Source organism: Rattus rattus, chromosome 7, assembly GCF_011064425.1.
Source record: "Rattus rattus isolate New Zealand chromosome 7, Rrattus_CSIRO_v1, whole genome shotgun sequence".
NCBI classification, from domain to species: domain Eukaryota; kingdom Metazoa; phylum Chordata; class Mammalia; order Rodentia; family Muridae; genus Rattus; species Rattus rattus.
The window spans coordinates 57,962,112-57,973,604 of NC_046160.1; the positions used below are offsets into that span (position 1 = coordinate 57,962,112).

At 36.4% G+C, this 11,493-nt stretch overlaps 1 protein-coding gene across 1 annotated transcript in view; it reads left to right on the top strand.

Annotated features, from left to right (window-relative positions):
- Pnpla8 (patatin like phospholipase domain containing 8) overlaps positions 1-7,094 on the top strand; it is a 62,294-nt gene extending 55,200 nt beyond the window's left edge. Inside the window, exons 9-10 of the mRNA XM_032907691.1 lie at positions 2,746-2,941; positions 5,839-7,094. Of these exons, the coding sequence (XP_032763582.1) occupies positions 2,746-2,941; positions 5,839-6,113 (471 nt within the window). The 3' untranslated portion in view covers positions 6,114-7,094. The remainder of the gene's footprint in view (positions 1-2,745; positions 2,942-5,838) is intronic.
- The last annotated feature ends 4,399 nt before the right edge of the window (positions 7,095-11,493 follow it).

Genomic DNA, 11,493 nt, shown 5'->3' on the forward strand with positions numbered 1-11,493 from the left:
AAACAAAGTAAACATCATCCCCAGAGTGAGAACCAGCTATGCTGTTCTTGTCCTGTACTAGCATCTTGGAAAGAGACATGGTATGAAATGTTGGCATCTAATGATGAGAGATATTTCCTGTTGTTACTTACTTTTTTTTAAAAAAGATTTATTCATTTATTATATATAAGTACACTGTAGCTGTCTTCAGATACACCAGAAGAGAACATCGGATCTCTTTACAGATGGTTGTGAGCCACCATGTGGTTGCTGGGAATTGAACTCAGGACCTCTGGAAGAGTAGTCAGGTGCTCTTAACCGCTGAGCCATCTCTCCAGCCCGTTACTTACTTTTAATAGAGGGTCTTACTGTGTTACCCTGGCTGGCCCTGTATTATCTATGTCGTTCAGTTTGCATTGAAACTCACAGCAGTCCTCCTTTCTCAGCTTCCAGAGTGCTGGGCTAACAGGTGAACCACCATGCCCAACAAGAGATATAATTTGAAAGATTATCCTTGCACGAAAGTCACAGCATAGAAACATACAGCACAGTCCTTCAAAAGCCTGAAGTAAAGATGGTGGTGGTCAGCAATTCAGAGATAGAAATTAGATTACAAAGTGACAACTTACAGCCCATATTGAAAGGTAGAATGGAATAAGCAGTGAAAAGATGTAACTGAACAGCTTTTCTCAGAATCTGATGGACTCATGTTTCCCTGGAATCTCAGAAATAAAAACTTCCTATTAGTGATCGCTGGCATTTTGTATCTCTGCTTTTTAGTGTGAGTGCACGTTAGACTGCTTTGTGAGGAAGTTAGGTCAGTGGGAGAGGGGGAGTTGGGTGTAAAATAAAAGAGTCCAGAAATAGACCTATATCTATATGACCTTTATCTCAGCTAAAGAAACAAAGAAGTTCAACGGGTAGTTCAATAGCTAGCTTGTGGAACAAGCTATGCATGTGTGTTTAGCACATGTGAGCAATCTATGAATATCAGATGTTAACTGTCTTTGCTCTCCAGCTTCTTTGTTGACACAAGGTCTTTCATGGACTCCAAAGCTTACCAATTGACAGACTGACCCCAGTGTTGTGCCTGTCTCTACTCTCCAGTTACAAACACAATGTGTGCCACCACAAATAGGTGTTCAGTATCTGAACTCAGGTTCTATTACTTGAATAGCAGGCACTTTATCCACTAAAGCATCTACACAGCCCCAAGGAGACTCTTCTCCACAAATTGCTTTGAAATATATCACTACTGTTGTTCGCACCTCTTTCTCTTTCTGCCTCTCCCACACTCTCTGCAAACCTCTCAGCTTATACCAAGAATACTTAGTGGTGGGGTTGGGGATTTGGCTCAGTGGTAGAGCGTTTGCCTAGGAAGAGCAAAGTCCTGGGTTCGGTCCCCAGCTCCGAAAAAAAGAAAAAGGAAAAAAAAAAAAAGAATACTTAGTGGATTATAATTTTGACATAAACTTCACAGATTATACCAACAATATTCAGTTGATTGTAGTTTTAAGTGTAAAACACTTATAAGAGCCTCATTGTGATCTAGAGTTAAGTAGATTCCTAACAGTTATTTTTTTTTTTTAAAGTTACTGTCCATCCACAAAAGTCACTCGTAAAATAGAGTTCATCAAAATTAGAAACTTTGGCTTTACAGAGGTGTTCTCAGAAACTCAAAAGCTAAGTGACACAGAGGAACAAATCAAACATCTACAAAGGGAATATATGCAGAAGCCATATAGGAAGTAGTTACTTAAAATAACTTCAATCAGATGTATGTCCCTAGATTTTAAGCTCAATATATAATATAGTAATGAAATAGATTTAAATGTTATTGTATGATACGGTTTGTTAAAGTTTGACCATGATTTTAAATACGTCCTTATTTTTATAGTTTTCAACCCTGAGTAAGATTCAAGTTTTTCTACAACATACTCTATCAGCATATTTTATATTTTGGAATTCTTTAAAATCATGTTGCTACTGATAAACACTTAGAATAGAGGTAATGCTATGACCCTTAATACAGTTTCTCATGTGTGATGAACCCAACCATAAACTTATTCTTTTGCTACTTTATAATTTTGCTCCTGTTATGAGTCATAAATATCTGTTTTCCAGTGGTCTTAGGTGACCTCTCTGTAAGGGTTTTTAGAACCCGCAAAGGGTCATGACCAACATGTTGAGAACCATTGACTTAAAAAGTTTAAATTTTCTCCTACTTTCTTCAGGTTATAACTATACTGTGGATGTGATACCTTAAAATTATTTTGTTTAAATTTTAGTTAATTTGATTACACTGAACTTGTGAAAGATTGTTTTGTTCTTATTAACTATTAACTAACGTAGTGTCTTTAATAGTTGTTTGGTTCAGGGACCAGCAAGATGGCCCAGTGGTTAGAGGTACTTTGCTACCAAGTCCAGTGACCTGAGTTCAGTCTCAGGGACTCACACAGTAATTTTCCTCTTACCTTCATGTAGGTACACACACAATAAATAAATAAATATACTTGAAAACGTTTTTAGGATTTTTCAGTTCATTTCAGTATTTTTAAACAGCATACAGAAAGCAATCCAAAAAGTTGTTCAAAATAGGTAACTAAAACTTATCCTCCTAGACAGTAGGTTTTGCAATTGTAGCATCTGAATAAACTCATTTGAAAGGATCCTCTTCTCATAAGTCAATCACTACAATCACTACACTAGTAGCTTTTCCCTGTAGTAAGTACTGAACTGACTACTTTTATGGCTTGTGTTTTACAGGATGGAGGTTTGCTTCTGAATAACCCTTCAGCCTTGGCCCTGCACGAATGTAAATGTATCTGGCCAGATACCCCACTAGAGTGTATAGTATCCCTGGGCACAGGACGATATGAGAGTGATGTGAGGAATACCACAACATACACGAGCCTGAAGACCAAGCTGTCCAATGTCATCAGCAGTGCTACAGATACAGAGGGTTAGTCTTCAGTGCTACTTCAGACACTTCAACTTCCAGTATTTGATTTAGGTAAAATGTAATCTCAACTGTGAAAGAGTGGTGTAGGTCTGTGTTGTGAGCTTAGGGAGCACAGAGGAGCTCCTCACCCTTCCTTTGTCAGTGGTCCTGAGGAGACTGCTCTCCTCCTGGAAGTTAGGCCATCCTTACTTGCTTACAGTTAGAGAAGTATGGAAAGCTGACCTGGCACAAAAGCTTAGGGGAAGACTTGCCAGTTAAGAAAAAGAAAAGCAGCAAGGGTTGGATGGGTTTAAATGTTCAGATAAGAACTGTGAAACAGTTGGAGGATTAAGAGAATTAGATTCTGACAAATGTGGCAGTCGTCTGGCATTGGAATACTTTCTTGTAACTACTCCTGGTGCCCTTCTCGTAGAGTCTACAAAAGACCTACATGGGTCATTTAAAGTATATTTAAAATATCAGTTGTCCTTCCTCTTAAAATTTTCTAGGCTTTCTGTCAGGAACAAAATCCAAAAGCCTTCTTCCACTAACACTTACCAGACCTTATAAAACTGAACCCCCGAATGTGCCTCTTCTTCCCCAAAGTGTATCTAATTAGTCCTTACTGTTTGTTCTCCATACTTTCTGAGAACTCATGGGCCTCATGGCCTCTTCTATTTTTTTATACTGTTCCTATAAGACTCTCGCGCAGACAGATGTGAGGTCCTTGCTTCATCCAAGCTGTCTGTTCTCCAGAGACCTTTCCAGACTACTCCAACTTCCTCACCAGCTTATTCCAGCCACTTACCCAGCTGCTTTTTCTCCCTTTCAAAGCACGTTTTCTTCTTATAGTTGTAATTTATTTATTTATTTATTTACTTACTTATTTACTTAGTTATTTATTTCATACCGATCTGTGCCATTAGAATATAAGGCAGAAAGTAAAAGTTTAGCTCAGTATTAGAGTTGCTGCTTGGCATTTGTGAGGCCCTGAGATCCATCCTCAGACCTTAAAATGTAAAAATGCTTATCTTGCCTTATCTGATTTATTGTTCATTCCAGTCTTTAGCACATATTAAGCCTTTGGTGCGTGTCTATTGAATAGTGAGTTTTGAACCTTAGCTTTGTTTAGATCTCTTTATCTTACTACTTTATTTTTAGGTTCTAAAATGGGTTTTTAATTTCTTAAAGTAGCATTTAACAGCTCCATGTTGAACTCATTCTCTATATCAGCATATCTTTAGTTAAATTAGTAACTTAGTGAGGTTCTTTGCTTTCTTTTAAGGACTGTAATCTTTTAAAAGGTAACCCACAAAAACATGATAAATGGTATTTTTTTTTTTTTTTGCTATCTGAAGTTTTTGCCAAATTAGTTTTGCTAAGTTAGTAAGATACCTTTTTCACTTTGTTAAAACTGACAAAAGCTGTACAACTTTCCTTAAAATAGAATCTGTGTAATTATTGCCATACATGAGCTAAGGCATCTTTTCCTGGTGTGATTAACTATGGTTGCCATGGTGTATATTTAAACACTAGTATCATTTCAACTGTGATGGTTGAAAGTTTATACCGTTTGGCCAGTATCTTTCCCATTGCCAAACTCTGGAACAGCTAGCATTCTATACTCTCTTTTCTCTAAGCTTGACTACTTTAGGTTCTACCTGTAAATAGCATGCATTATTTGTCTTCATGCATCTAGCTTGTTTGAACAAGTATGATGTCCTATAAATCCATCTGTCACATCGCAGATAACAAGTTTTTTTCTGCCTTTAAGGCTAATGTCCTACTGTATGTAAAATACATACTGAGATGTATATCTGGACTGTTTTGAATAGTGCAGTGAACAGGGTATGACAAAAACCTTATTAATATTCTGATTTCATTTCCTTCAATTATATACCCAGAATGGGATTTCTGGCACATATGGTAGTTATATAGTTCTATAAAGCACTCCTGTATTATTTAGCATAGTAGTCTTACCAGTTCACATATCTATCAGTAATACAGTATGGTCCCTTTTCCACATTCTCAGCAATACTTCCTATCTCTTAGCTTTTAATAAGAGCCACCATTATACTGTGAGTTTGTGATTTTAATTTGCATTTGTGATGAATGAATACAATTTTCTTGTGGTAGGCCATCTACTATAGTCTTTAGTGAACTGGTATCATACTGCATAAGTCTATACTTCATACAATGGCAAGTGCTTTCGGAATTTTTAGAAGATGTGAAATGTTACTGTACTTATGCTTTAGTTAATGAAACAAATATAGAGGCTTGGGACAGTTTGAAAACATATAAGAATTACATTGAAACATATAATGATTTATAATAAATTTTGTTGAAATATAACAGCAAGTTTATGTGGCGTCTCTGATTAAATGGTGAATTTATCTATAACTAATTAAGTGGAGGACAAGACAACTAACAATGATAAAGGAAGTTTGTCTGACATCCTTTATAAAGGACGGGATAAGGGATGGTTCACTGTGGAGACTCAGAAACCTTTGGAAGTCATGGGGATGTGTATGACTATGGTAATAACACAAATGCTTATCCATTACCAAATTTTGTCAAATTACACAATTAAAAGTGATGAATCTTAATATGCATAAATATATAGCCCAATGAAGATGATACCCCAAAAAATGAAAAGCAAAAGAAAGGAAGGCATTTCATCAAGGAGAATAGTCAAGCAAGATCCTTAATTGAGCAAAATATATGAAGTATTTGGAAAGTGAATTGTAATTTGTAGATTTATTTTCGATATAGGTTGAGCCTATTGTGAGTAAAATAAACGTGTTTGTAATATGCCTAAAATGAAGATAATTTTAAATGAGAAAAATTAATGGATCATTTCAAAATAACTTACCTCACACCTTTTCTTACCAACCCTTTCTTCATTTTTGTTTTAACAGAAGTCCACGTAATGCTTGATGGTCTATTACCTGCTGACACGTATTTTAGGTTTAATCCTGTGATCTGTGAAAACATACCCCTAGATGAAAGCCGCAATGAGAAGCTGGACCAGCTTCAGCTGGAAGGGATGAAGTATCTAGAAAGAAATGATGAAAAGATGAAAAAAGTTGCAAAAATATTAAGTCGAGAAAAAACAACTCTTCAGAAGATTAGTGATTGGATAAAATTAAAAAGTGATATGTATGAAGGCCTTCCATTTTTTTCAAAATTGTGAGTAGGGTATACATGTGTTCCTCAAGGCCATCAAAAGATCCATAAGTTTATAGAGGAGCGGTGTGATTCACATGAATTTTGTGTAGGACACTTAGTGAGTTCCGGGAATCCTTGAATCAGATAATGCTTTGAATAGCTCGAACCTCACAGAAGATATGATTGGTAACAAAAGTTATATGGGAATTAGGTATTTAAGATGTTCATAACCTTTAGACGTTTTATTACTATGCTATTTGGTTTTAGTATCTATTAGTCTTAAATTGTTTGCTGTTTCAAAATGTACTAATATATGTGCCAAACAAGCAATGGGGAATGTTATACTTTATGCTTTCTTTTTTGTCATTTCAATCATGTGGAACTTGTGTGACTGTTGATTTTCTTTCATGTCAAAAGGTGATTTCTCTTTACATTTACACCATTAGCATTTCTCTACGTGCACCCACAATCCGTGTGTTACCTTTCACTGTAATAATCATGGAAAGAGAGAGATAGGAAATGGGATTTTCTCTGTTTAAAGTACATTTATGTTTGAAATATGAAAAAACTGGACACAATTTTCTATTCAACATGATTGATGGATTTCCAGTGAACTTTTTCTTGAAATTTCAAGATAAGATTGTTCACTTTTGTAGATCAAATGCTATCATATCATTTACTGTTATAGAATTAATTAATTGACTTTACTGAGGAAAATATTCTTATCATTAGCAAAAATAAATTATTGAAGTGACCAATTGTTCAATGCTAATGCCATTTTAAAGGTTTTTTTTATTGCTAATAATGATTGCCTGGTTTCTTGTAACTTTTATGAGGAAATGTTAGTCTAGTTAGATTTACAGAAGTTAAGCATGGCACCATAGGCCAAATATATTAATCTTCACTGTACAATTGCCCTTGTAAATCTTTACATTTAATTGAAATTTTTTATGAAAAATGAAACCAAGGTGTGTATCTTTTGCTTAATACACAAAAACTAACAGTGCTGCCTGTGTTGTCATAGTGTTTGCAGTGCTGGGTCACCAGAGCAATGAGATGGGTGAGAGCCCTGGAGTGGTTGAGAATGTGGGTGTTAGTGGGCTGAATAGTCAGCCTCTGGGCATGATCTTGAAGACAGCGGACAGCTTATGAGGTTCAGCTCTTTCATTTGAAAAAGGAGGAAAGCTAATTGACAAATTTTGTGACTTCTCATTTATTTTTTAAGAACAAGATAAATAAGCTTCCAGTTATTTCAGAAGATAATTTAAACACTCCTTTTTAGCCTTTAAATACAAATAAACTTTTATGCAACTAGACTGACTTACTAGTATAAGAAAAATAGAAAGGTCAGTCTTTATGACCTCAGAGCTTTTTGTGTTCAGTTTTGTGGCTGTTTCTTAGCTCTTTCCTTAGTTATCCTGGGCTTCGTGGTTCTCAACTGTACCCTACTGGTTCACACCTCTAAAAGGACTCAGAGATCCATGGAGGGGGCCAGAGGAGAGAATGCCTGAGCTTTCATACCCAGTACAGCAACATTGCAGTCTTTCAGGAGGAGCTTCCTGTCTACAGAGTGGCCATAATGAATTTCTTCTACAGGAAACTGAAGCTGTCCTCTGGGCAGTTAAGATACATAATCCATTCGGAAAATTTCATTTTGGTCCCTTCCCAACAAATTCTTTTTACATGCACTGCTCTGTGTTCTTTTCTGTTATTGTTTCTTGCCAAGTTTAAATACACCAGAACTGTTCTTTAATTTGACTTTTTTGAAGCAAATCTATGGCAATTGCTCTTTCATAACAAAGAAATAGGAAACACATCAGTAAACAGTTTGTTCTGTTCCTGGCAGGAGCTATCCACAATTCAAAAAAGTATTTCCAGACTACAGATGCTTCTGGACTAGACTGTTTACATGTGTTAGTCCATCCCTTTGATAAATACGTCTGTCAGAAGTCACACTGATAGCTTTGTTCATTATAACTTTTATTCAACTGATATGAAGAGTTTCAAATTCATCATACCCCACAAATATGTATGAATAGTTTGCCTAATTAGTTTGTTAAAAATATATTATTGGACCAGCGAGATGGCTCAGTGAATAGGCACCTGGCACCAAGCCTGATAATCTGATGAATTCCCAAAAACCCACATAGGAGAGAACTAGCTCCCACAAATTGACCATACTGGATGCATGTACATGCATACAAATGTGCTCATACATGCACACACAGTTAAAATAATAAACCAGGTTTGATGGTACAGAGCTATAATCACATCAGTTAGCAATCAAGACTTTGAAAGGCTAGTCTGGGCTACATAGTGAGTTTAAGGTCAATCTGAACTGTTCGAGGCTCTACCTCAGGGGAAAATAAAGGTAAAGCAACTGTTGACTGTGATGTTGATTTTTCTTCATTATAAAAAGCTGTGTTTTTACCTCATTCTTTGCTTTTAGACCCTACATACTATGAGGTATGACAGTTAATATTGTGGACTTGACAGGGTCTAGAATCGCCTAGGAGGTAATTCTGTGAGCATGCTTGTGACAGATTATCTAGATTAGGTTACTTGAGATGGGAAAACCCATAATGGTAGCACAGTTCTATGACTTGGTATCCTAGACGCAAGTAGAAGAAGCTGAACCCTAGCATTCATCACTCTGCTTCCTAGCAACAGATACACTGTGTCCAGCTGCCCCATGCACCTGCCTCAGTGCCTTCCTAGACCAGGATAAAAAGTGCACTCAAGTTATGAGCCAAAATAAACTCTTGCTTAAGTTGCCTTTTTTCAGATAGTTTGTTGCAGCAGGCGAGTCAGCAATACAGATACATTTTAGAGATTCCAGTACTCAGGAGGCAGAGGAAACATCTCTCCAGTTCTAGGCTATTCTGGTGTATATAGCGAGTTCCAGTACAGTCAGAGAGCTACATAGTAGAGGAACTGTATTTCAAACAAACAAACAAACAAAAAACCAAACAGTCAACAATTACACTCGTATCATATACTACTTCTATGTTTGTGAAAGACAAAAGTGGTTGACAATAATCCAGAAGTCCATCCTGTTATCTGAGAAGAAAGGACAGGCATAGTATATCATCCCATTGAATGCTTATTAGGTGTGGTCCTAGCTACGTGCGGAAGAAAGGAGGGAGAAGAAAAAAGGCCATATCTTGACAAACTAAAATATTTAGAAAATGAAAAAGTGATCAAATATTCTATGTCAAGATCTATAGCTTTGACCTTGATCTATAATACCTTGCTAAGCAGGGGCTTTATCTGTTTCTGTTGTTCTATTGAATTATTCCTGAGAAAAGTATTTTAGGGTAACAGTCATCTTGTGTTTGTGTTGATCATTTGACCACTCTGAAGAATTCTTAATGGTCACTCAAGTTGAAAAAGTAAAAACTAATGAAGTTTACACCTCCCTCTGTTTTTTAGATCAGGCTTAACATGCTTGATTCTTCTATAATGTCAATAAAATTGTGTCATTTAGAACTAACTTGCTTGTTCTATTCTCAGTCATTGAAACCACATTCTTCTGTATCACAGGTGCTGTTATTTTGGTGGTTTTGGATGACCAGTTTAATATCAGGATACAGTTAATCCAAACACATCTAAACATGCCCTATGTACCCTTGCAGTGCTTGATTATGTGGAAGATGCCCAGTACTTAATGCTTAGAACCGTAGAAGCAATGGAATGTTAGAATATAATGAGGAATGGTGTGTTTCAAGTCTGATGAAGATTAGATAGGATAGATTGACAATAGCATTCCCAGTTTTTAGCACAGAAAATTTTGACATCCTTGTCTTCAGAACAGCAGTCCATGTGCTCATCATAGCGTGTGGAAATTGCTGTATCCAGCTCCATATGAACATAATGATATCAAGAAGAGAGCTCAACCTAACCTTCTTTTGGCTAATTTTCACAACTAGAAGATTGCTTGGAAAAAATTTGGACACCCCCCCCCCAAAAAAAAACCCTCAGAAATATTATGAAAACAAATCAAGAAAATTGATTATTTTGATTTCTTGAAGCTAAATTTATATTTGCTTTTTTGTGTCTCTATTACTCACAACTACTCGAGAATCTTATTTCCCTTCTCAAGGACTCCATTCTAGTGTCCTAGGCTCTACTATACACTTTTTTCCACATAAATACACATAGGTAAAAATTGGAAGTGAAGATCTGCTAATGAGAGAGAAGTGGTGTTCACCTTTCTGAGCCTGGGCAACCAAAAGTGAAATTTGTACTAAGCAGTAAATAACTAAAACAATTATTTTTATCTCATCACATGTTTCCGGTTCAGCTTGCCACAAGCTTTTTGGAAGTGTCTCATGCTTCTTCAGCACTGCTACATGTGTTCTAGCCTTTTGTGTTTTTCTTACCATTGGCTAAAACAAATCATCTGCCTTGGACTACCATGGAAAGCTGGACCAATTTAAATGCTTTTAAAAGTACCCTTTGAAACTGTTTCTCTAAGTGAAACTTGTTTCCTATGCTGGGAGGTAGACTCATGACTGGAATCCCTTTTCTAGAAAGTGTCTAAAGGTTACTGGCCTGTTAGAGTCCTTTCACCTGGTGCACACATTTGCATGCTTAAATTTCAACAGGAACTCAGGTAGAGCCCATTGAGCACAGAGCAAAAGGTCTTTTACTTGAAGGCTGAATTGTATTCCATCTGTGAGCAATATCTACTCATTCTAAAAACCCTTCTAAAACATCTTCAAGCATGCTTCTTGTTATTCTAACTATCGTTTGGCCTTGACTAGGCCAGCAGTTATTTCACAAAAACTTGTGCAAAATACAAAACTAAATAAGGCCCAAATCAGTGACCTCCCAGCTCGATCTGTCCACTGTTTTTCAAATAATAATGACTGTTTGGAAGGTGTAGTGAGGAGTGGCTGCATTTACTAAGTATTGATGATAGTGGTAATTTGCACTTTTTTGTAACTTTTTTACATTTATTACATTTGTTTAGTTTGGGTGAGAGCAGCTAGCTGGAGTTGGTTCTTTCCTTCCATCATTTGGACTCTAGAGACGGACAGAACTCAGTATACCAAGCTTGGCAATGGGCACCTTTACCCACTGAATCATCTCACCAGCCCAAAAACTGTATTTCTATGGACCTGTTTTTATTTTTGTAACATGGAAATTCTTTGTTATCTAAATGATATTTCTTGTCATCTCTATTATTATCTTGTCTTTATGTTGTTTCAGTATGTCAAAAAACATTTTCCTTAATGAACCGAACTTCTAGGACAAAAAAAATAATACAGAGAGCAATGAATTTTTACGCAATGAATTGTAAAAAATACACAGAGCCAGGCGTGATGATTCATGCCCTTAATCCCAGCACTGGAGAGGCAGAGGCAGGTGGATCTCTGAGTCGAAGCTAGCCTGTTCTACAG